The sequence below is a fragment of the Chaetodon trifascialis genome, chromosome 15, assembly GCF_039877785.1.
Source record: "Chaetodon trifascialis isolate fChaTrf1 chromosome 15, fChaTrf1.hap1, whole genome shotgun sequence".
Taxonomy (NCBI): domain Eukaryota; kingdom Metazoa; phylum Chordata; class Actinopteri; order Chaetodontiformes; family Chaetodontidae; genus Chaetodon; species Chaetodon trifascialis.
Genome location: NC_092070.1, coordinates 25,237,764 through 25,264,239, shown reverse-complemented (window position 1 = coordinate 25,264,239; position 26,476 = coordinate 25,237,764). Strand labels below are relative to the sequence as shown.

The window sequence follows — 26,476 nt, the reverse complement described above, 5'->3', positions numbered from 1 at the left end:
ACAGAGACAGAGGCTGAATCCCATTTCACCCCTTGGCCCTCCCCCTTGGCCCTCCCCCTCCGTTTTGCGCGTTCACGTGGAGGGGTAGGGGTGTCCCAATTCCCATTATGACGGAGGGGTAGGGGGAAGTGGTAGGGCTATGTACCCCTCCAAATGGAGATTTTTCCGAGGCACACTCCAAACAGAGGGGTACGACAGATTTCTCAGAATGCCTCACAAGACCGGTATTTTCTCCATGAACGAAGTTTTAAAATGTACGAAAACCACTTTATTGTCTATTTTAACGTTGTTTCAATGTGTAGTTCAATGTGTAGTCATTTTCCTCGTAAAAAAAAAAACCCGAAAAAAATGGATAGTAGTCGAGGCTTCAGTTACGTGGTTACCGTTGCCAGGCTGAATGCCACTAGCGGTGCTCTGTGGGCAGCCTGATAATCTGCAGTGATAACGTTATCAATAATAACTTTGGCAACCTCGCTGCTGGTATTCAGTTACATTGACAGCGTTGTGGGACACAACATGCAGGAATGTCATACACAAATCGAATGTGACGGTAGCATTAGCTTGTCGCATCTGCCTACGTAAGAGGCAGCGGCGACTACTGATGACGTACGCGATTGTCGAAGGGGTGTCCCAATTCGGAGGCGTTGACTTTCGGCCCTACCCCTTGGCACTCCGTTTCAAGGGGCAAGGGACAAGGGGTAGGGCTAAGGGGTAGGGGTAGAAAAGAGAAATGGGATTCACCCAGAGACAGAGACAGAGACAGAGCTGCTGCAGACCTCTATGAGGGACAACAAGACCTGGATTCAGAGTGAGGACAAGTCAAATCACATGAGGAGGACCTGGTCTACAGGGCCCAGATGTTCTGCTGTGGTTTACGTGCACTCTGAACTGTCTGTCCTCTTTGAACTGGACTTTAAATCAGGAAATTAAATCAGGTTTTCGTTGCTTCTGAAAAGTGAAGCTCCTTCATCTTCCTCATCTCTGACGAGGTTTGACTTCGATTTCTGAATCTGTGAGATCGAGTCCACACACACACACACACACACACACACACACACACACACACACACACACACACACACACACACACACACACACACACACACACACACACACACACACACACACAGACTCGCTCAGCTCTGCCTTTGTTACACAGCAGGTTCATGTAAAAGCCTGAAACACTGACTGGAAGCTTCCAGTGAGAGCGTGCGCACGCACGCACGCACGCACGCACGCACGCACGCACGCACGCACGCACGCACGCACGCACGCACGCACGCACGCACGCACACGCACACACACACACACACACACACACACACAGGGATAACAGCTGAATCTGGGTCACAGGGATGTTGTAGTGTATTTCAGAGCTCTGCAGGGAATGTGAGGCATGAAGAAGAGACAACCCCACGCACACACGCATGCCCACACACACACACACACACACACACACACACACACACACACACACACACACACACACACACACACACACAGTTCATGGTCCCGTTCAAACGTGCCGCTCGGTGGTTAACGACCACAAACCACAGCGGCCTCGCCCTCCGCCTTCAGCATCCACACAGCAGACAGACTCACCTCTGACAGGAAGCGACTGCAACGCCTCAACAGAAAGACAGAAGTCTGCGAAATGAACTGATCCTGGATCAGCGTTCACTCCTTATTCATGACAGGAAAGTAAAGTTTGTCCGCGAGCTCTATGTGAGACGAGACGTGGACCATAAAACTCAACTCTGAGTATCCTGGCTCAGTGTGGACTCTGGGGACAGGAAGCAGACCTGGACCCAGAGCAGCTGAGAGGCCTGGACGCTCCATAACGGAGCAGCAGCTCAGAAACAAACCATTAATCAGCTCTTTGACACAGTGTGAGGATCTGAGCTGGCCTCTGAGTCTGAACCGATTCAAGCCAAAGCAGAGCGCGAAGCGTTTAGCGACTCCCGGCGGCCGTCTCACCGTATGACGTCTTTGTGTCCGTTGCGGGCGGCGAGGTGTAGCGGCGTGGTGAAGGCCGAGTCCGTGGGCTCCTTCCTCTCTCCTTCCAGCAGCGCCACCACCATGTTGCTGCTGAGCAGCAGCTGGGCTACCTGAGGGGGAGGAGACACAGCGTGACGACACCGAGGACCGCCAACAATCTGCCGACACAACGGGGACTAACGAGCGGCGTCAGGGAGCCTGCAGGTGAGCATGAGGTCACACTGCAGAGACCCAGAAATGATCCCAGATGTTTGGCAGCAGACGCAGAGTCACAGCTGGAGGCTGACGTATAAAAATGTCTCTGCGGCCGTTTGTGTGAAACTGGAAACGCATCACGTCAACAGCTGACGAACGAATAAAGTTTGACTCGTTTGATTAAGAGCGGTTCTGACAGGAGACCTGAGACACGTCCACATGTGACGGTTCGTCTCTGCAGCGTGCTGAGAGCCAGCGCCCCCTGATGGACTTAGCTTCATTAGCAGCAGCATCGTCTGGGATTTGAGGGTTACTGTCAGTTTGTTTGTTAAACGGGATTTAAAGTCAGCAGCTCACTGATCAGGAGTCAGATGACAACAGAAGCTCTTTTCATCCAGACCAGGCTTCTCTCCTCGTCTTCTGACTCCAGATCTGTTCACTCACTAACACACTGGTGATGAACGCCGATCGCATGCTTTGATTTCACGTCACCTCTGAACGTTCACGACAATAAAGTTTTGTGTGTTTGAATGAAGAATTTGGAATTTCCCCTCGTGGGACTAATAAAGGAATAATAAAGGAATATTGAAGAGTGTGACGCTGAAACAGGACAAATGAACGGAAAGACAACAGCTGCTGCTGAAGACACACCCTGACAACACTGAGACAGCTAAGGACACACAGAGAGAGACACAGAGAGAGAGAGACAGAGAGACACACAGAGACACACAGAGAGAGAGACAGAGAGACACACAGAGACACACAGAGAGAGAGACAGAGAGACACACAGAGACACACAGAGAGAGAGACACAGAGACACACAGGGACACACAGGGACACAGAGAGAGAGACACAGAGACAGAGACACACAGAGACACACAGAGAGAGACACACAGAGAGAGACACAGAGACACACAGGGACACACAGGGACACACAGGGACACAGAGAGAGAGACACAGAGAGAGAGAGACAGAGACACACCGAGAGAGACACAGAGACACACAGGGACACAGAGAGAGAGAGACACAGAGAGAGACACGGGGACACACAGAGACACACACACACATTACTGCGCAGTAATTGTACACGTGTGCGTCAGACTGACGACATACGAGTGAGAAAAGAAAGCTTGCTTCTGATTGGCTCACAAAGAGGGACAGAGGAAAAGTCCACAAAGACAACGGCCGTGTTTAGTGATGGATGCAGAGACGTCGTCATGGCAACGCAATCAATGCCTGTGTTTGTGCAGCTGCAGCCGCGTGTTGACCTCCACCGACCCTGGCACCACCCACGTGACCACATGACATGACGGAGGACGGACGAGCTCACCTGGACTCTCCCAAACTCACAGGCCAGGTCCAGGGGCGTCTTCTTGGACTTGTTGACCAGACAGGGGTTGGACTGATGCTGCAGCAGCATCTCAGACTGAAGACATGAAGACAGACAGCAGCTTCAGTGGACCAGTGGACGGATGAAGAGACAGGAAGTGACGCAGAGCATCAAAACACTTCAAAGCTTAAAAAGTAAGAGTGAAGAAGTACTGCATGCAAAAAGTACTTGAAGTACAAAAGTAAAATTACTTCTCTGATGGTCAGAGACAAACATCTGCCACCACAATAATAAAACATTAAACTTGATGTGAAACAAATATTTAAATTCATTAACTTGTATTTAAATCAGGTTGGAATACTTTTACTGCACTTTACTGCATTTTTTCCTTTCGTAGAAAGTAAGACTTGTAGTACTAGTACCTCTAAACTGTGTACATAAAGGAGAGATTGACTGCTGTCTGACGTTAATCTGAGCCAGCTGAAATGTGTGTTTTCATCTTCATCAGCTAACATCAGCCCCTCCTCACTGGGGGGGGGCAGGATTAACAAATCAGTCAGTCACACCAACAAACAACAAACAGGGTCACCATCACCCCCCCACCTCCAGACAGACCACCCCAAATCTGCAGCTCCACCCATCCTCCACCTTGTTACTGTCTGATCCCCACAAATCCAACCACAGGAAGTACTCTGAGCAGCTACTGCAGTAAAAGTAAAGTACAGTGTGTACTACGTTGTTACTTTGGTTGAACATTCTAACAGCACGTCGTCCACAGAACTTCAGTTACTGCATCACACACTCATTTCTACTGTGGTACACATTCATAGTACAAAGTACAGACATCTGACTTCTGAGCTGCTGAACGAGACACTGACCATCAGTCACTGACCATCAGTCACTGACCATCAGTCACTGACCGTCAGTCACTGACCATCAGTCACTGACCATCAGTCACTGACCGTCAGTCACTGATCGTGCTGACGTGAGGACTCACCACCTCGTAGTGTCCATACTGGGCTGCCAGGTGCAGAGGGATGTGTCCGTCCAGAGAGACTCCGTTCACTGAAGCTCCAGAGCGAAGCAGCATCAGGACGGACTCAGCTTTACCCTGCCAGGCCGCATAATGCAGAGGACGCATGCCTGCACGCGCACACACACATAAACGCACACACACACACACACACACACACACACACACACACACACACACACACACACACACACACACACACACACACACACACACATTAACATAACTCCAGTATCATCTACATCAGTCAACCTCTTCTAGTCAGGGGAGCAACAAGTACTCCTTCACTTGAATACTTATACAGCCGTGTAGAAAGTAGAAATACTCAAGTCTTCAGTTATGACATCACTTCCTCCCGCACAGTCATGAGTACTTGTTGTTGCATCTTCTGTATTTTCTGTGATGTGTCGCTACGCAGATAAAAGACGTGTGTGTTTGTCCTCTTATGGACATAATGTTTTCATTATAACTTCATTAATTATGTTGTTGACAGCCCTAACACACACACACACACACACACACACACACACACACACACACACACACACACACACACACACACACACACACACACACTGTACAGACAGGATGACACACTGATGTGAACGAGCTGCAGTGAATGCAGCACAGCTGTTAATCTGCTGTGATGGTCTGAACCAGCTGATGCTGTCTACTGTACACACACACACACACACACACACACACACACACACACACACACACACACACAGGTCATGTGACTTGTAAAAAATGAAATGTGCCGTTCTAAAGAGAACGTTCTGCAGGTTCTTTGAGAAGCTGATGAATGAACCCTTCAGTGGAGTTAAACATGAAGTTTGTTGAACAGCTCCACCTGCTCAGGTGAGCTTCCTCTCGCGTGTGTGTGTGTGTGTGTGTGTGTGTGTGTGTGTGTGTGTGTGTGTGTGTGTGTGTGTGCGCGCGCGCGCGTCTCACCGTTGCTGTCCTTGATGTCCACCGTGGCCTGAGCCTCCAGCAGCGCAGACAGCAGCTCTGTGGTCCCTGTGAGGGCAGCGTGGTGCAAGGCTGAGAACCTGAGCGGCCGAGGTCAAAGGTCACAGCAGAGACAGAGATACAGAGGTCAAAGGTCACGGCAGGGGCAGGGACAGAGACACAGAGAGCATTGTGGACTCCACACAGTGAACGGGGTTTATAAAGTGTGTGTTTGATCTCGCTGCATCAGCTGACGGACACGAGACTGAAACGCCTTCAAACTGACGCTTCAACTCAGAGCTCAACCTGGAGCAGAGGCAGGCCTCCTCCTCTTCCTCCTCATCTTCCTCCTCCTCCTCTTCCTTCTTCTCCTCTCCTCCTCCTCTCCTCCCTCTTGTCCTCCTCCTCCTCCTTCCTCCTCTCCTCTTCTCCTCCTCCTCCTCCTTCCCCTCCTCCTTCCTCCTCTCCTCCCCCTCCTCCTCCTCAGCTGATGAGTCACCTGTTGATTATTTGTGTGATTAACTGTTTCTGCTCTCCTGTCGGCCGTCCTCAGGCTGAACAGATGCTTCAGAGTGTGTGTGTGTGTGTGTGTGTGTGTGTGTGTGTGTGTGTGTGTGTGTGTGTGTTCTCTGGTGTGTCTGGACTCGCTGTGTGACTGAACATCATTGTGTTACTGTGTGAGTCAGACGTGGACCTGCAGCTACAGGTAAACACCTGGGCACACATCAGGACACCGGCCACGCCCTCTAAGCGACCACGCCCCCTCTGAGCGGCCACGCCCCCTCTGAGCGGCCACGCCCCTCCATCTCAGTGTGTGTTTGTTCGTCTCTGACACACATCACACGGACTGAACTGGATGAGTTCTGTAACAGTCAGTCAACCAATCGGTGACCTTGCTGACGGTTTCGTCCAATCAGTGCTCATGATTTTCAGTCCGGCTCCTGTCAGCTGATGTTCCTTTTTTTACGTATAAAACCAAAGAAGAAAAACTCTTCTTCGTTGGTAGAAAAGCACACAGGCACTGACTGGTACTTGTACTGAGATCTGACTGCAGATACGCACATATACTGCAAACTAACGCAGTACTTTTACCACAGTCTCTGTCTCTGCGACGTTCTGCTGAAAATCTAAAAGGAGAGATTTTCTTTTACAGACCACCTGATCTGCTCCTGCTCCGTAAAAACCTCCTAACGTGGACCACATGTGCCCCCCAACCCCCCCCAGAGCCACAGGCTACAGAGGCCGGCTGTAAACAAAGCCGGCAGAGACATTAGAGGAGCAGCGGGAGGAACAAAGACGGAGAGGGAGGTGCTTTTAGAGCTGCTCCTCTTCCTCTCTGTCTGTTGCGTAACGCGAGCGACGGCATTCAGGAGGCGCAGTAACAGACAGCGCCGGCGGCTCCATCAGTAATGGACGGAGTCCTGAGAGCGGGGGGGCAGGGGGAGAAAACCTCCGTCACCACAAAGACTTCAGAGCCCTCTGAGTCAGACCAGGGCCAGATCAGACCAGGGCCAGATCAGACCAGGGCCAGATCAGACCAGGTCCAGATCAGACCAGGTCCAGATCAGACCGGGACCAGGATCAGACCTGAGTCGACCTCCTGGATTTCAATACTGATACCACAGTAATACTTCAAATACTTCATTACTTTACCATTGAACATTAATCAAATACTCATTCAAAGATTAAAGTGGTGCAGTACTTTTACTGTGAGTACTTGAGAATACTATTGTACTTCTACTTCAGTATGAATGCAGGGCTTTGACTCATAACCGAGTACTGATTTAAAGGATCAGAGTACTTCCTGGACCCTGACTGAGGCTGCAGACCAGGTCTTCAGTCTTGCTCACCTACTTCTACTGCAGACACCTTTATACTTCTACTCCACCTCACCTCAGAGGTACATGTTGTACTTTTACTGCATTACTTTTGTCTGACATTCCTTTCCGTCCAGTGAAAAGCTCGTATCTGCAGCTTCTCCTCCTTCAGCGGAGACATCGCTCAGTTTGTTTTCCAGAAGTTTCTGCGAGTCTGAAAACAACACTTTGAGGTTCTCCTCGTCAAAGATGGCCGACACCGGCGCTGTGCTCCGCCCGGCACGGGACTCTGGACACGGAGGACTCTCAGTGACCCGTCACAGACCGGATGGCGAGCAGCTCTCAGTCTCACTTCACTGCAGATGAGTTATGTGTTTCCCTCAGAGGAACCGATGGACGGAGGGACAGAGGGACGGAGGGACGGATGGACAGAGGGAGGGTCGGACGGACAGAGAGATGGACGTAGGGACAGACGGATGGACGGACAGACGGAGGGACGGAGGGACGGATGGACAGAGGGAGGGTCGGACGGACAGAGGGATGGTCGGAGGGACAGAGGGACGGACGGACAGACGGAGGGACGGATGGACAGAGGGAGGGACGGATGGACAGAGGGAGGGTCGGAGGGACAGAGGGACGGACGGAGGGACGGAGGGACAGAGCACTTCACGGCTCAGAAAAGGTTTTTAATATTACTGAGAACATTTCCAAGCAGCTGTTAATGAGAGCGAGTCTGCACACGGAGACAGTCAACAGTAAGAGGACGCATCACACGTCCTCTGAGGTGAGGACACGCCGTCTGTCAGACAGAAAACTCTGATCTTTATTATCGGAATCATTTTCAGAGCCGGCAAACTGCTCTCACGTCTTTTCTAACATCATGTTTTTATCATTTCAGCTTCAAACCGTTTTCATCCTTCACTCAAACTCTAAAGTCTTCAGAGTTTGAATTGTCGTGTTTTCACGTAGTAATACTGCAGTTTTCCCCCTGAATACTGCACCTGCGTGTACTGACGGCAGCTGATCGTCTGAATGTTAAATGTTCGTCGTTTTGAAGAAGCAGAAACTCACTGAAGCCTTAAAAATCAGCTGAAGTGTTCCTGAACGCAGCACGGGGGCTTCAGAGCCTCGTTCACATCATCATCATCATCATCATCATCATCATCATCATCATCATCATCATCATCATCATCATCACTTTCCTAAAATCAGGAGTTTCTCCCTCCTCCCCCCGTCTGCGGGGAAATGCCCCCCCCCCCCCCCCCACAGCATCAATTCACAGGGCCTCATTCCAGCTCCCGCCTCCATGGAAACGACCAAACACTGAGCCAACGGGCCGCCGGAGACGCCAAACACCAATTTGTCTCACAGGGCGTCCAAAAGAAACCTCTTAAATACCCAGTGTGTTTGTTTCTCTCACACACACACACACACACACACACACCCCCTCAGTAATGTGTGTGGGGTCACGGCATCCTCACGTCCACTTTCCCTCCACAGCGTGTCATCACAGAGCGCAGGTGTGCACACCTGGAGGGGGGGGCTGCAGACTCCACACGTGGTCGGGGGGGCGTCATTGATCCGTCGCTGATGAAAACGTGTGGAACTCTGCGCCGGGAGGAAAGTATGTCAGCCATTGTTGAGACGGCGGTCTGGCGCAGCGAGCTGGATGCCTTTCTGTTTGATTAAACGTGCCCTCCGGCGCCGCTCCTCTTCTTCACTTATTCAGAGCGTGTCTCCGTCTGTCATCAAGGCGCTCGACAGAAGACGCGTGTCCTCCGGCGTTTAACCAGCGGGTGAACAAAGGAAGCGGAAATCTCTCAGAGACAAAGCCGAACGTTATTTTAACAAAAGGAAACATCAGATATTTATGGAATCCATGAAGAAGAAGTCTGTCAGTCAGACGAGTTCACAACAACACAGAGCGAACTCAGCGCGACGAGTTTCATCACAACGAGTTTCATCACGACGAGTTTCATCACGACGAGTTTCATCACGACGAGTTTCAACACGACGATCCTCACTCTCCCTCTAGCGCCACCATGAGGCCAACACATCAACACGTCCCACTCTTTGGTTTGCGACCACACTCCCATCAGCCTCAGCTGGACGCTGTTTACTGCTAATGTTAGCTAACGTTAGCATGCTAACACACTCGTTGTTCTGTGACGGTTTACAGGAAGATCTAATTCATGATGTTTATTCGAGATGTTAGAAGTTTTCCTTCACTTCCTGTTTTAATGTTGTTCTTCTTCGTTGGTGAGCTGACAGTGCTGAGCTCACGTCTCTGTTCAGGGGTCGTACGTGGCGACAGACTGAAAGCTTCACGCTCACAGACCAAACCGTGAGAACAGAGTCCTCGCTCGCCGACCCACTGCGAACAAACAGGATCTGACAGGAGCAAATGAAGCCACACACACACACACACACACACACACACACACACTCTCTCTCTCTCACACACACACACACACACACACACACACATACATACACACACACACACACACACACACACACACACACACACACACTCTCTCTCTCACACACACACACACACACACACACACACACTCTCTCACACACACACACACACACACACACACACACACACACACACACACACACACACACACACACACACACACACACACTGGGGGACGCTCAGACTTGCACACACACGCCGCTTCGTCTTTCACTAACGATTCATTTCTGTGTCCTGACTCGTTCGTTGACGTCACGCTGAGCTCGAACAGAGAGCGACGCGTTCAGCCGTCAATCGATCAGTTATTATCTATCGTTACGATCGGGTTTGAAGCCAGCGGTCGGACCACAAACGTCCCCCAAAGCGTCTCGATCCGGATCAAAAGGTCTCCTTTCGCCGTCCCCTCGGCCGTGGGGACCTTCTCTCGTCCTGACTCGTCTCTCGGCGCCACATTAAGTCATCCGGGCTCTTTGTAAACACTCCGTCTGATTGGTCATGGTCCGGCCCTCTGCCCCCTGACCTCTGACCCCGCCGGGCTCCCCTCTGCCCTCTGAGGGGAGGACAAAGGGGTCCGGCACTTGACGACGTCTCTGGACGGACGAGCCGTCCCCGTGTCTCTGACTGTTTTACGGCCCTCTCAGGCTTCAGCCTTTGTTCTGCCGGCGGTGTTGACTCAGAGCTCAGAGGTCGTTAAATCAGGACTGATGAGCTGAAGACACACGACACAGGAGACAGGAGACAGGAGACAGTTCCTCCTGCTTCAAAGTCTGATGTTATTCTCTATTTTCTTACTGTCTTCAAACGGAAAGGACAAACTGGTTCCTGCTGAAGACGTTAATCTTTAAAAACTCCTCACAAATATTTAGTTTCATGTTCATTAGTCTCCTCAAACAGCTGCTGAGTGTTTCTGTCAGACATCAGGAGGAAAACCAAGATGGACGCCTCCAGGACAACAAGGACAACACGGAATAATGGTGCATTTAGCTAATTCACACATCACAGCAACACGTCCACAGACATGGACACGACTGATTCAACGAGACGCAAACGAGACAGAAGCGGTCGTAGCCGGAAGACGAGGCGCCTCTGAGTAAGGAGGGAGACGTTAGCGAGGACAAGAAAGCTCTGAACAAAGAGAAATATTGATGAGCAGAAAGTCTTAACGAGGCACAGCGGAGGCTGAACATCACACACCACCAAACATCCTCCACTCTGATCCCAGATCAGCTCACACGACCCCAAAACCATCACACAGCAGGAGCCTGAGGTTCACGCTGGGGGACTGGATCACTCACAGACATGTACGAGGACGTCCACAGAGACTCTGCTAGCCATGTCCTCCAGCTGACCGCTGAGACAGACAGAAAAACTGCAAATGAAGATGGACGTGTTCCTACAGTGGTGGACGGTGTTGTCCAGCGTCAGGACGCTGGGACGTGGTCAGTGAAAGCTCTGCGTCATGTTTCTGTCAGTGAAACTAAATCAAGTTAAAACCAACAGAAGCTGAACTGAAGCTCCGCTGGACATCACATTCAGTTTTACAGAGGACAGGGAGCAGACTAAAGCCTGGACACACAGCAGAAGACGCCTTTTCACAGGGCGGACTTCATCACTTACCCGTCTGAGTCCTGGTAGTTCACGTTCAGCCTCTTGGTGGATCCCAGCAGCTCTGAGAAGACACAACAACACAGAATGTTAACAAGTGGTCGTCATACAGCGGGACGGTCTACTTCCTGCAGGTCTAACTGTCCATCGCTGCTCCTCACACCTCCTGCAGAGTGTCTGCCTCCATCCGAGCCCGGCATGGAGGCAGCAGGTGGAGGTCTGCCGTGGCTTCAGGGCGTCTCTGTGGCTGCTTCAACCGGCAGACACTCTGCAGGAGCAGGAGGAGGAGAACTTTCCTGCAGAGACAACTGCTCATAAATCGTCCAGCGTGTCTCTGCTGGACCTCCTGAGGACGCTTCATTCGCCCCTGACCCGTCTCCAGCTTCCCCGATCCTGAAGGACCAAACCCAGAACCCTTTGACCAGACAGACTCCCTGTTCGCCCCCCCCCCCCCCCCCCGCTGGCATGTCGTGGCGTGCTGTGCCTGAACGGTGCGTCGGCTGACAGTCGGTGCTCTGTGTGGGACGGTGGCGTCCTGGCCGAGTCTCATCAGCGTGTCATTATGATGCCGCGCTCAGCGAACGCCAGGCTGAATCATCACACAGTCACAGCTCTGTACACAAGCACAAACACGCCGTCACATCAGCTGGCGTCCCTGCTTCTCAACTGGTTTCTGACCGGTCCTGGTCTCTAACAAGCTCCGCGTGACTGAAACGACTTTAAAGCTGTGACGCACAAAGAAAATCAGATCAGCTCAATGAACGAGGAGACGCTGCTGAGAGGATGCTTTCAATGACAGACGTCACTCTGGGTGTTCAGATGATCCAGTTAAAGTCCTTGAACGCAGCACGAGAGGAGCCCAGCTCATGTTAGAAACCAGACGGCAGTAAAACAGATGATTCACAGATCGATGATTCAAATGTGTTGGACCAAGAAGGTTAGAGGTCAGTCTGAGTCTGTCACTGGTTTGTTTCTGCAGCTCACTTCCTCTTCTTCTTCTTCTTCTTCTTCTTCTTCTTCTTCTTCTTCTTCTTCTTCTTCTTCTTCTTCTTTCACAGACAGCATTCACGTCTAAGAATCGATGAAGTGCTGCTTCGTCGTCTTCTCGGTTCATGGAAACAGAAGAGGCAGAAACACCTTTTCTGATGCAGTGAACACTTGAGTCACATGACCCATCAGCTGTTTCCCCTCAAAGAGAAGAAGAAGAAGAACTGTCAGCATCTTCCTCCTCTTCCTCTCTCCATTCATCTCCCATAGATGGTCAAGCTGACTGGTTTTACTGGTGGTTGATAAATAACTGGTTTGTCTCCAGTTTGCTCTACTTCTTCTACTCTTTCTAAAACTGACATGTCTAACGTTGGCTGCAGCGCCACCTTCTGACCAGACGAAGGTGTGCGTGGCCTCGTTTATTCGCCACAAACCAGCCGATGGAAACATGTCAAATTCACGGGATCCAGCAGCCCTCCGACTGGTCTTTGAACGCAGCATCTCCACCAGCACCACCCCTCACCCCCAACAACAGAGCTTTTGAAGTGCTTCAGACGGGGAAACGCAGCAGGCTCTCGCTCTGGGGGCCGCGGCGCCGCTTTGATACTGACCTGGATTTTATAATTACACGAATTAATCAGCATGAGGGAGAAAACAGTGAAGGCAGCAGGAGGAAGAAGAGCGTCACAGTCTGATGTTCACAGCGCAAGACGCCGAGAGGCCGGCAGGAAGCCTGGCACTCACCTGTCCCTCACCTGTCCCTCACCTGTCCCTCACCTGTCCCTCACCTGTCCTTCGACCTGCACTGACACAAATAAATCTTGAATATTTGTTAATGATCTGACAGAAAAGACGTTCTGGATTCACTGAACTACGACGAGCTGAAGACCAGAAAACAAAATAAAAACCACCTGACCTCTGACCTCCAGCAGCCGCCCCGGGGCTCTCATCATCCTCACCATCTTCCTCATCCTCATCATCTGCTGCACATTTGTTCAGAGTTATTTTTATGCTGTTTATGGAGCGAGGCGGAGCTGCACTCAACGCTTGCTGGGACTCTTTTTATAATTTCAGCTGAAAGTTAACGTCCCGAGGATCTGCAGCCACAAGAATGCGGGGGGGGGGGGGGGAGCAGGGGGAGGAGGAGGAGGAGGAGCAGCAGAGGGAGGAGGAGGAGGAGGAGGAGGAGGAGCAGCAGAGGGAGGAGGAGGAGGAGCAGGAGGAGGTTTTGCAGGAGTCTGCAGAATTCAGAGGTCTCGTTGGGACCAGAGTCTGAGGCTGAGCCAGAATCTGTCGCAGTACAATCAGTCGCCGCTGAGCGACTCAGAGGTGCGACTCCTCGCCTGCAGGTGGCGCCGTGCGCCTCGTTCTGTTCCTCAAGCACTTCATAAACAGACAGCGGCTCGATACGGCAGCTGCTCTCCTCTCATTGCGGTGCGGCGTGGAGGCTAAATATACGTTTTCTTTCATGAAACCTGGACGTCCTCCAGACAGGCTGCAGTCAGAAACTGTCCCCTGAAGTCCGTCCAGTCTGGACTCAGCTCAGAGACTAAATATAAACCAGAGCGATAACAGCAGCCGAGAGGAACCGAACACGTCTTCACCTGGTCCACAGAGAGCCAATCAGGTCATCGGCACCCCCGACACTGCCACACAGAGGTCACATGACCACAGAGGACGCCCACACACGGCCAAAAGTATGTGGACACCCACACCTCACTGCTCAGCAGCTCAGGATTCTTCTCACAGGAAGTCGTCTCACACAACTCATTGACACGCTGACCAACACGGACTCAGTCACAGGTTCACTGTCCGTCCACACACTGTTGGACACGCAGTGAACAAACAACACGGAGACCTTCAGTGTTTAAACTCAGCTTCTGCTCTGATCATCCAACGTCGTCTGTCTGTGTTACACCATTAGAAACTGATAATCTTTGACTTTGGGACTGTTGGACGGACAAAGAAGACATCAGGAACACAAGAAGCTGTGGAAGTGTTTGTCCAAAACAGGAGTGGGACACGTCTGTCTCTTATCTGCCGCCTGAAAGAGGACATGACAGCAGCGCTGTGGAGAGATGAGAGGACGCCGGCGGAGGTTCGTCCCTTCAGCTCATCCTCCAGGAAACAGGGAGACAAGAGCTGCTCCAACCCCCGAAGTCTGGACGTCAAACTGGACCACAGTCCCACAGACTGGTCTTATCAGTTCAGGACAAACAGAGTCAGACGTAGCATGAGCAACGTGTTAGCACGTTAGCAGCTCCAGTCCTCCGTCTGTGTCCCTGCACGATGCGTTCAGGTGCAGTAGGAGTGATACAAAGCAAACACATTAAATACAAAGAGGTGCTGTGTCCCCACAGTGAGACAGTCCAGTGAAGAAGAAGACGGGAAACAAGTAGACACAAACGTCCTCTGTCAGAATGGAACTGTGGACGTTTTTGCATCACGTGACCGTTGAGCGACGCTCTGATTGGGCGACAGCTCTGAAATCAGCTGCTTGTTGTGTCGACCAGGTGAGTTTCAGAGACGACGTTCAGCTGCGTCACAGCTTCAGCAGTGCTGAGTCAGCAAAAGTCATTTCAATCTTAAAGACATTAAAATGACGAGTGTGCGAACACACACGGCAGACGGGACAGATCTGATTGGTCGGCTGTCCTGCGGGTGTGAAAGCTGGAGGCACAACGCTTCAGCCTCCCGCTCGGTGGAACAATAGTGTGGGGACAGGAAGTGAGACGGGGCCCCGAGTCCGGCTTTGTCCCTGAGAGCTGCTCCACACCTCGAGAGCCTCCGTCAACACAACACCCCCACCTCTTCCTCCAACACGAGTCATGGCCAGGTCACAGACCGACACCTCCTCAGTACACACACACACACACACACACACACACACACACACACACACACACACACACACACACACACAGTGTACACAAACAGCAGCAGACTCCGTGAGACGTTCAGGTGCTCGTGTTGTTTATGGTCGTTTTCGTTATTATTTCCTCTGATGGCGTCTTCTAACGAGGGAGCAGAGGTGGTTCCTAAACGCCGCCGTCATCACGAGCCCTCAGGCCTGAACACCGTCCAGCCCGGGAAACGGAGACAGACGTCCTCGTGAACGTGGCTCGTTAACTTGAAGCTTCTGTATCTCTTCTCCAGACTGTTCTTGTTGCTGTGAATTCTGGGTAAGTTTCCCTGGAGCTATGGGGCTGTAATCACAGTGAACCTGGAGCTCAGCTGAACGAGCCGTGAGCCTCCTGGAAGCAGCAGGAGTCAAACTGCTCCTCTCATCCAATAAGAACGCAGTGTTTCACCTCCTGACAGTAAACATGACGCTGCTTCCTGCGGTTAAAGGCGGCGCTCGTCAGCCGTCGCCGCATCGCCGTCCACCAAAGCTCAAACAAAGAGACTATTTTAGGATTTGCTGGATCATTTTATCAACTGCTGAAGAACTGAAGGAGGCAGATTTTAGACGTCCATTGACCTCCACTCATTCACTGTCAATCAGTCGAGCTGCTGAGGGCGAAGCAGCCGTCGGCGCTTCATCAAACCCCATCAGCAGCTAAACCGCCGCGTGCCGGTCTGACGCTCAGGAAACGAGTCGGCAGGTTTCAGCGTCTGCGGACAGAAAACCGCTTCCACGACAGTCACAGAGCTAAAACACAGTGTTTGAGACTGACAGGAGTTATGGCTCCAATTAAAACAGCGTTTGAAGGTTTACTCCTCCACCCGCCGGCCCGCTGATCAGAAGGCCTCGGCTGACGTAGCTCGTCTGTCGGGGCTTTGAGCTCCGGGTGGAGTTTGATGTGTGTGTTCCTGTTTCTGTTTCAACCCCAAACAGAAAGCCTCCACACACATTGTTCCTGCGCTCCACGCCCGTTCCTCCGCTCATAATGGCTTTTCCTCCACCCTCCTCCTCTACCCCCACCCCCCGGCCTCCGGCATGTGACCGGGCACGGCTGAGTGGAGGTCAGAGCCAAAGTGCGCCGACAGAAACGCAGATGAGACGACGGCGGCGAGGACTTCCATCAGACAGTGAAACTAAACCTTAAAGAGGGAACGGACACACGGACGTAAACAGGAAGTGACGGCGTTACTCCCCTCGACCGTTTGGCGTGTTCGGAGGCTGAAGCAGATCTTTAATCTTCCTCCAACCAAACGCTTTCATGTCCTTATCAGCTGATCTAGCTGCTCGTCATCAGCTGACACAGTAAAGTGCACTTTGAAGGAGTCAAAGCTAACAGAGGCTAACAAAGCTAACGGGGGCGTCCACTTCCCGTCTCGTCGTCTCGTCACTTCAGCCTCGTCTTCCTGATGAGGCCTCAAACGTCACGCTGCTGCGTCGCTCTGTTTCACTTGATTTTATTCTTTCTACAGTCTCTATTTTTACCCGCATGTCAAGTCTTTACTGGTATTTTCACGCTTGTTGTCTTACTTCCATCATCATCATCAGGTGGGTTTTAAACCGGCCTGAAAGGCTTGAATCATCTTTATTCTCGCTGGTGTTTGACTGTAAATCAACACGCAGCGCAGCGTTCAGTCGCTCGGAGCTCAAACGTGAAGGTTTAACGGAGATGAATTAAAGTTTGGTGAAGCTGAAGCTCGTGTGTTTGGTCTCAGCTGGTGACAGAACGTTAAAATCAGCCTGCGCAGGCTGAAGACTTCACACAGCCTGAAGCCAGTTTCTGATGTTTGTGTGATCAAACAGAGGAAAGTGTTTGTGCAGCTTCAATCTGTTTGTTTTTCATCATGATTGTCGAGGAATCAGCTGAAAGATGAAACCTGAAGCTGCAGCAGACACGTTTGAGTCTCACTGACAGACTGAAGCAGCAGAGCTTCATCAGGACTTCCTCCTCTCTGAGGCCACGCTCGCCTTTCTCTTTGTCACCCGCCGAAAACTTCAGGAAACTCCGCTCGCCGCATTTCACCGGAGTCAAATTCCAGTCTGAGAGAGGGGGATCGAAGGTAGCGCTGTGGGGTCGGCATACCAGCACCATGACATCAGCGCCTCCATTCTTCCTGCACTCGACGCTCCGGGCTGCCGCACAATGGCTGGCACGCCGACAGCTCTGAGGATTTCAGGGCAGAAACGAGCGAAACTTTCAGCTGCGAGTCGGACGTCACGCCGTCACGTTCAAGGCGCTGCGGCGAGCAGAGCCGAGCGTCGCAGGCTTCGACTTTCCGGGAGAAAACAAACCGTTTTTAGCTCCTCGCCACAGTCCTGACCTAAATGACAGCTCTGTGAATTCCACTCGTGCTCGGCGGTGGGAAACCTTCTTCATGCACAGTCGAGTCAAAACTTAGAAATCAGACGGGAGACGCTCGCCAGGACGGCAGAAAGCAGAGCTCTGCCCAGAAGAAGCCCAACTCCTTCAGTCTGCAGGCAGACAAAGAGGATTGTGGGTATTCTCCGGCCGAGTCTTTTCTAAACGGAGGACATCATACAGTCCTCGTCTGAGCCGTCACCTGAACGCTTCCTGACGGTCTGATGGAAAGGCCAATCAGAACGAGCCGCTAACGGCCTGCGAGATCCTCCATGTTTGAACTCAGGTTCATCTCAGGCATCAGTCCACAGACCACACGAGCCGCCTCGGCTCCAGAGATCAAAGTCTGATCTCAGCAGCAAAGTTAGAACCGAATTTAACTCAAACACGAAACCGAAGAGTTGCGAGGTGAAGAAGGGTATTATTTAAACTCAGTTTATATTTAAATCAGCTTTAGATCAGGTTTAGATCAGGTTCAGGTCTGATCGTGTCTTTAACACCTTCAACCTGTTTCCTGAACTCAGACACTGACTGTTTGTCCTCTGATGGTCGTTGGACTGAAACCAGCAGGAGGACGGTGGACACGAGTCCAGGACTGTCTCTGAATGTCCGTCCAGCAGCAGCAGAGCAGAAGAAATCTGACTGTGTTCAACAGCAACACGATGCATTCAGTGTCCTTCCAGAGAAAAGGTTCATCTGTGCGCTCAGTGACGTCGCAGAGCGTCCGTTACGTAACGCAGAATAAAGACACAGCAGCAGCCATGACGGCGCCTCCTCCCTCTGCTCCTCACACATCATCCTCAGTCAACGCTCACGATGGTCGAGTTTCCTGCCCCGCCGCCGCCGCAGCGAGCTCACAGACACGTTATTTCGTGACGAATGAGAAGACAACGAAGCGTCAGTTTAAGCTTCTCAGAGTTAAGCCTGGTTTTAGTCTGAGTTTAACGGTCAGTGATCTGTGGGCGACTCCAGCCTCGTTGGTCAGAGTCGGGTCGGACCCCCGGACAGCCCGGGGTCCTGAGGGGCCCCTCAGTCCCCACACACACACACACACACACACACACACACAGGAGCTTTGTTGTCCCCTCTGAGTGGAATGAGGACCTGTTTGAAGCCTGCAGGTTGACAGAGTTCACAGACAAACACGAAGAGCTCGAACTCAGAGGCAGAATTTCACAAACCGTCAGCAGGTTTTAACGCTCGGCCTCAAACCGCAGGAGCAGCAGGAGACGCTGAGCTCTGTGTTTGCTCGACCTTCTGGGGTCAGAGGTCGCGCCGTCTGAAGGAAGCGTCCAGTTTCTGGTTTCCTTCAGCGACTGTGAAAGACGTGGACGAGGGGAGGTGACGCTGATCGGAGCTGCTCACCTGTCAGGTGCAGATCAGAGGCGGCTGTTCTCCTTTATGACTGAGGAGTCTTTCATGTTTCACTGCTGGTCATCGTCATCGTCATCGTCATCGTCATTGTGACGTCGACTCGACGGGTTTGAGTCTGAGCTGAACTTTCAGATCTGTGGCAGCGCTCAGCGAGGGCTGGCTTTGGTGAGAGAGTTTGAACTCAGACTCATGAATAAAACATGTGTGGAGAGACATCCAGAGCGGGTGTCGTCCTCCCCGTCTTCCCCGTCCTCCCCCGCCTCCAACACGCCGTGGCTGTTTTGTTTGGGTCCTCAGCGGCCGGCTTTTCACGGAGAGACGACAGGTTTACGAGGCTCCCATAATGGGACGCTGATGAGCTTCAGCGGGGACAATAATAAGACACTTTGTTGGGAAAGACAGACGGGATGTCACAGACCTACGAGGCTTTTATTTGCTTTTGTTTGTGGTTTAAAAGACTAAAAACCTGCCAAACTTCTGTCCGTTTAACAGGCTCTGAATGAGAAAATGAGCTCCTAAACATTAAAGTGAAGAAGATTAAAGGTTTCATGAGACGACTGAAATAAACCGGTTTTATCTGAAGGTCATTTTTAGGTGTGAGGACATGGACGGCCTCAGTTTGAGCCTTTACAAGTAAAGACAGAACGACCTTTAAAAAGCTCGAGGTCTGTTTAACTCTCTGCTGCTGGAGGCGATTATTAAACAGATTTTAAGCTGTTTTCAAAGCTGAAAATGGCGTCTGTCCTTCGTCAACACGACGTGTGTTAGACGAGGTCACGGCCATCGAGGCCCCGCCGGGGCCCCTCTGCTGAGGGTCTTTGTTTCAGTGGTCTGGGGGTTCTTTAACATATTGAGTCCAGCGCAACACCTGAACGAACACGAGGAGCGGAGCGTGTTAGCAAGCAAACGTTAGCTTAGAGTTAGCCTGACGTGACCAGTGAAAGGTGACCAAAGCTGAAACATAGAGGACAAAAAGACTGAGACGCAGAGGACAAAAAGACTGAAACGTAGAGGACAAAAAGACTGAAACGCAGAGGACAAAAAGACTGAAACGCAGAGGACAAAAAGACTGAAACGTAGAGGACAAAAAGACTGAAACGTAGAGGACAAAAAGACTGAAACGTAGAGGACAAAAAGACTGAAACGCAGAGGACAAAAAGACTGAAACGCAGAGGACAAAAAGACTGAAACGCAGAGGACAAAAACACTGAAACGTAGAAGACAAAAAGACTGAAACGCAGAGGACAAAAACACTGAAACGTAGAGGACAAAAAGACTGAGACGCAGAGGACAAAAACACTGAAACGTAGAGGACAAAAAGACTGAAACATAGAGGACAAAAACACTGAAACGTAGAAGACAAAAAGACTGAAACGCAGAGGACAAAAACACTGAAACGTAGAGGACAAAAAGACTGAAACGCAGAGGACAAAAAGACTGAAACGTAGAGGACAAAAAGACTGAAACAGCTCAAAGTGAGGATAAAGCAAACGCTAAAAGGCTAAAAGTAGCTCCTGCCAGCAGAGGATCTGAACATCAGTTCCTGAATGACGGTATCAGATTCGCTAACATGTCGCTCGCAGTGACGACGCACAGGTAAGCTAACCAGTTAGCCGGGAGCACAGTGAAGCATTTAGCAGCTAACGAGCTAAACATCTCCTCAGGAGCAGGAGGAGACCAAACATGGAGGTAAAAGAGTCCAGGTGTCGGTCGGCTTCCTGCATTTGGGTTTGAGAGCTACGACGGAGCTGCAGCACTTCATCAACAACCACCTTCATCCTCTGACAAGTTCTCAATAACTTCCTGAGAGAGAACAACACGTTCTCCTTAAACTCACATAACTAATGAACTCATCACTGGAGACGTCTTCTCCGTCGTCTCGTGTCCCTGCAGACTGGTCGACTGGAACGAACTCGCTGGAAGCTGAAGTTTAACTGGAGAAACTCTGTGATTGGTCCATGAAGTCGTACTCTGTCAGTCACAGTGAGCTGCCTGTAAACAGCAGCACTGTGAGAATGAGATGCCACAGCATCTGATAACACAGCCAGACCCCCCCCCGCCCCCCGCCCCTCCCAAATGCTATAATTCCTCTTAATCCTGGCTGGGCACCAGCTGGGAGCTCCTTGTGATTTGGGTGATAGCGGTCGGGCGAGGGGGGGACACCAGATGTCAGGAGGACACAGTTTGGGAAGGACGTAGCACGGCCCTTAAAAACCAGAGGAAACGGGCTGAAACGTGACAACGAGGCTGCTGATTGGTCAGTATTTTGTCAGCGAGGCGACAAACTATTTCTGCTCCTGCAGGAGAAACCGAGGCGCAAACGTTTAACAGTGTCGGCGGGAACAATGGCTGAAAAGCTCCTGGAGCGGGCGAGGTGATGGATCGGGCGTGTGAGGTGGAGAACAATGGGTGGGGGTCATGTGACGGCCCGCAGGAAGTCCCTGAGGGGGCAGGACGGGCCCGTCAGCTGGTGGAGGAGACATCCACACCCCAACAGACGGACGAGGGCGATGCTGCGTTCAAGTACACTAAAGTTTCTGTTCCAATAATTCATCCAATCAGATCACTGAGCCTGTAAAGGAACCACGTCAACGTCAAAACTGTGAATCCATTAAGAATTAAGGATCCGTCCAGGTCAAAGTTCAGTGCAGAGACAAAAACCTGATGGACCGGTTTGTTCTCATGTTTCCTCTGAGCTGCGTCTTCACTTCCAGGCTTTAAGTCTTTAATAATAATCAATAAATATTCAGACGTTTTGTCCACATTCAGACGAACAGCCTGCTGACACCTCGGCCTCCACATCCTGTCTGTCCATGTTTGGTTACAGACGTCAGAGGTCAGAGGTCGTCCATCCCGCTGGACGCTGGCCGGCTGCAGGGTCCCGTGTCGGGTGAGAGGTTATCAGGCCGATAAAGGCCGACCTCCCGCCGGCCCCGGGGCCTCAGCGGGCCCCTCTCCTCAGGAGGTATCGGTCACACGGAGAGGACGAGCGGCTCTAAGATGACATCAGCAGTGAGCGCTTGATCTAATGACCTCTGCGGGCCTTTTCAAACAGCTGATAACGGTCATGTGACCGGTGACTTTCCTCTCTTCTCACTTTCCGTAAATCAATACTGTGTACAATGAAGATGAAAACAACAACAACCAATGACAGCAGAGCAAGCGTTAAACCAACCAATCAGCTCAAAGACCAGTCCAGAAGTCCAGAATCTGGACCTGGTCAGACTGGACTTAATCCAGACAAACAGGCCCCACGTGGGAGTCTGTCCACACCTGCACAGGTGAGCTCTGAGCAGCAGCAGACAGGTGTGAGGCGTGTTTCAGAATAAAAGCACGGGGTCCAGGTGTACTTACTGTTCCTGCTGGTCTTGAGCTTGGACAGCAGCTTCTGAGTGGACAGCAGGTCTCCACTCTTCACCGCCTGCAGCAGGTCCTGCTCCTTCCCCATGCTCCGCCTCCTCGTGTTTGAACCAGCTTTATTTACAATCCCGCCGCCTCCTCAGAGCCTCATGCTGAGCGCCGGAGACATGGACCTGCCTCAGGTGAGGCTCTGCGCTTCCTGTGTGCGATGCTCGGCCGACAGCCGGGAACAAATGTTAAAATCCTCCGAGACGGAAAACTGCTCCGCTGCTCGATTTCCTGCTCGACTTTTCTTCCTCTCGGTCTGTTTGATGGAGCTGTTATTTCCAGGGTCAGCCAGGGGGGTGGAGGCTGGTGGAGGTCCTGGAGGAGGAGGTGGAGGAGGCCGATGTGGTCAGGACTGAAAAGAAATGAGAAAACCATTCAGATCATTCGTCAAGTGAAAAGCAGCTCAGCGTGGACGTGACGGCTTCAGAGAACCAAGAGTAACTTCTAATAACCATCATCGTCACAATCAGTCAACGTGCCGAGCGTGACGGGTTCGAGTCCATTTAACGCTACCGTTAAACCACCATAGAGGAAGAGAAGCGGCGGGATGACGTCGTTCAAAAAGCTGCATTCAAACGTTTCACGAGAGGAAGAGTGCTGCTCTTCATCATCGACGACAGAATCTGCTACATGTATTTTCAACTGTTGAATGAATCAAAGAAAGGAAATGGCACTAAAATAACGTTTCTGGACAGGAAGTGGCTGCATGTGGTTAGCGCCTGAATGAAACGTGCTCTGTGGAGTATCGTGATTTAACGTGAGGACGCTGGAAGCGATGCCTGCATTCTCACTTTCTCTACGTTAAACTGTACGAAGTGTTTTCGGGTGGATGTGAGCTGCATGTCAGCGTCACTGTGAGCTCCTCTGATGCGACTTAAAGGCGAACGTGACGCACTGAAGCGTGGATGTGATGTGTCCTGACCGGTTTGAGGGGTTTGTGCACTGTGAGGTTTTACAGAAGGAGGAAATTTTCCTTGCAGAAGGCCAAATAAATGTAAACCTAATCTAATCTACGGTTCACACACCTGTCACAGGTGAGCTCAGGGCCAAGAGTGACGGACCGGAACACAAACAGCTCATGTAAACACAGACGAGCCCTCAGCTGTGAGCTGAACAGGCTCGAGCAGCTTTTCCACCAAACTCCACTGAGTTTTTCCTCGTTTTTAAGGAGGGCAGGGCGAGCCGTCGGTGAGGTCGAGCCTCGTCCCCCCGCCGCCCCCCTGGGGGCTCTGCGGTGGAGCGCGCGCTCACTCTGGACGTCGACTTCATCTCAAGAGCAGAACATCTACTTAAAGTCTTCCGGCCCACTGACCAGGCAGCGAGGAGGGAGAAGTTGGCGAGTCAGAGGGAGCTTCATCTCTGCTCCACTTTCACGCAGATAACTGACATTCCTGCTGACAGTCCCGACCTCTGCATGAGAACAGATCAGTGCTGCAGCAGCCGGATCACAGGGTCCACACAGCCCCGGTCTGGCCCTGCACCCGGGCTGAGTCCTCAACCCTTTTCCTGTTTCCAACTTGTTTCATTACATAAGCAGGCGGCCGCAGAGGAGCGCAGGGCGTAAGCAGAGCTGTCATTCCCATTTACACCGATCACGTCCCCGTTTTTCTTCCACCCCCCCGGGCGTTTTGTACTCTCACTGCATTCATGACAAGAGGAACAATACTCCCACATTTCACTGTGACGCTGCAGGGACTCACGGCCTCAGTGAGGTGGTGCAAAGTGGAAATGAATAAATCACTTTATTGCTCACAAACAACAATCAGATGACAGTTATTACTTTAAAGTCTGAGTGGTGCATGAAGGATGAGCTTCTAACTCCCTGTTTGTGTTTACATTGTGGGATTATCGACCAGACCATCAGACTGCAGAGAGCTGAACTTCTTAACTCACCAGATTCAACATGAGCCCTTTTCCTTCATGTGTAGATATTGTGGTGCCAGACTCCCGTAAGTTCATAACAAATTCTGCCTTCCCGTGCTCATCACGCACATGAAACGCAAGTAGAACATGTGACTCCAGGCTTTGCCTGAGTTTGAAGGAGTCAGTCTCCAGTTCGGGGACAGTCTGTGCACTGAGAAGTGACTCTAAGCGTCCACACTGGAAGTCTTGTCCTGACGTACGCAGACTGGGGGCGGAGGTCAGCGGGCTTTGTCAGCCTATTGTAACTTCAAATGTTACTGAACTCAGGGGGCACTTGGTGATGTCCAAGTCCGCCGAATCAAAGATCAGTTTCTAAATGTGTATAAAAGTCTTCAGAGTTGAAATATTACGCAGATTTGCAGATGAACTGATCCGGATTAAAGCGGCGGAGGGGGCTCGGAGTGGAGGGGAGAAAGTGGCGTTTCGCGGCAGGAGTCTGGCATGTCAACAGAGCGGAGGGCTCCGCCGTCACCTCCACCAGCGCCGACCTTTGAACCGAAGTTAGTTAGAGCGCTTTAAGGCCCGTTCAGCTAAACTCACGATTCTGAGAAGAATAAACTGATTTTTTATGCGACTTACCGTCTTTAGTGAAGTACACCAGAAAGTTTTCAGCGGCTGAAATTCAGCGGACGTCGGTGGCAGCTCGTAGAAAACTCGGTGAATTCCTGCTGTTTATATTCCAGAAAGGTCGAGCTTCAAGGAGCTGGTTATCCCAGGAGTTTTATCTTCCAAATGTTTCAGATTCTGGTCTAATCCCACGTAGAATAACGTAAAAACTGCTTGTATTTTCATGTATTTTAGTCTTTTGGTACTTCGTTCGACACTTCCAGGCGGACGATCCTCCAGGTTTTCCCTCCTCACCGTGAATGCCACATTCTCTCCGCTGGATCCTCCAGAACGTGGACACGGAGTCAAGTTACCCATAGCACTGCACAGAGCTTCCGGACTACACTTTCAAAATAAATCAGATAACGCTGTATCTACTCATGGAATTTAATGGAGTGCAGTAAATGTGTTATGACGACGTGTCGTTAAAACACAGAAAAAATAAAAGCTGTCTTTTAGGTGAATGAATGTCCACTGATGGCGGTCCGTTCAGTCATGTTTCCTTGTAAGAAACTGCTGCTGCTGCTCAGAGTTTTAGGATAAGATAAGATAAGATAAGACTTAATTGATCCCACACCGGGGAAATGAAGCTAGTTACAGCCAGCAAGTATAACAAAAAGCTAAACAGTGGCACAAAAGGGTCAAGGTAAAAAAAAAAAAAAGTATACAGGATACAGAATAGAAAACTATATATGTACATCATGTACAGATTCTAAAATACTAAATGCCATAAAAATCTCTTTGTATACCTGCACACACCTGTACACACCTGTAAAAATGTTAGACAAAAGAGAAAGGAAACGCTGACAGTCGTGCCTTTATTTTGCAGAATTGATCTTTCCTTTTCCTGTTTTGTTCTAGTTGTCGGTGGGTAACTTCATGAATTAACTCGACCCTCCCACTACATGTAGTGTGTGTGTGTGTGTGTGTGTGTGTGTGTGTGTGTGTGTGTGTGTGTGTGTGTGTGTGTGTGTGTGTGTGTGCGCGCGCGCAGACAGACGGTCTGTTTTTATGTTCAGGGTTTTTAACACTAAAACAAAACAAACTGATTCTGTTTTACTGTCAGTTCGTTCCTGGATATTAAAACTGTTTCCTGTTTCACAATAAAATGCAGCCTGTTGGCTTTTAGCTCTGAGCTTCTGAGGTTTATTTTGTGGAAACTTTATTTAAAGCTGCACTAATTGTTTGGCCACGTGGGGGCAGCAGAACAAAACCTCTGACATCATTTTTCAATCATTCATCAATTACTTTTAATTAACATTCAGTCAAAAACTGTAGAAAAGTACAAAGTCAAAGGACTCAGATTAGAATCTGCTTTATTGGAGTTTTTCCATTTTATTTTTTCTTCATTTATACCTCAGAGGTAAATGTACTTTATTTTTACTTTTATTACATCAGTCTGGCAGCTTCAGTTCCTCTTCATCTCCTCTCTGTCCAGTGAAAAGCTCGTATCTCCAGCTGTGTTGATGCTGAACTGAAGGATGAAGAGTTCCTTCATGTCTT

At 50.8% G+C, this 26,476-nt stretch overlaps 1 protein-coding gene across 4 annotated transcripts in view; it reads right to left on the bottom strand.

Moving 5' to 3' along the window:
- Positions 1-22,776, bottom strand: part of LOC139343800 (caskin-2-like) — a 36,626-nt gene extending 13,850 nt beyond the window's left edge. For all 4 annotated transcript variants that reach the window (XM_070981606.1, XM_070981608.1, XM_070981609.1 and 1 more), the window contains exons 1-6: positions 22,391-22,776; positions 11,427-11,478; positions 5,511-5,608; positions 4,521-4,666; positions 3,524-3,619; positions 1,978-2,108 (exon numbers count right to left, since the gene is read on the bottom strand). In XM_070981606.1, the coding sequence (XP_070837707.1) occupies positions 1,978-2,108; positions 3,524-3,619; positions 4,521-4,666; positions 5,511-5,608; positions 11,427-11,478; positions 22,391-22,484 (617 nt within the window). In that variant the 5' untranslated portion in view covers positions 22,485-22,776. The remainder of the gene's footprint in view (positions 1-1,977; positions 2,109-3,523; positions 3,620-4,520; positions 4,667-5,510; positions 5,609-11,426; positions 11,479-22,390) is intronic.
- Positions 22,777-26,476: the final 3,700 nt, after the last annotated feature.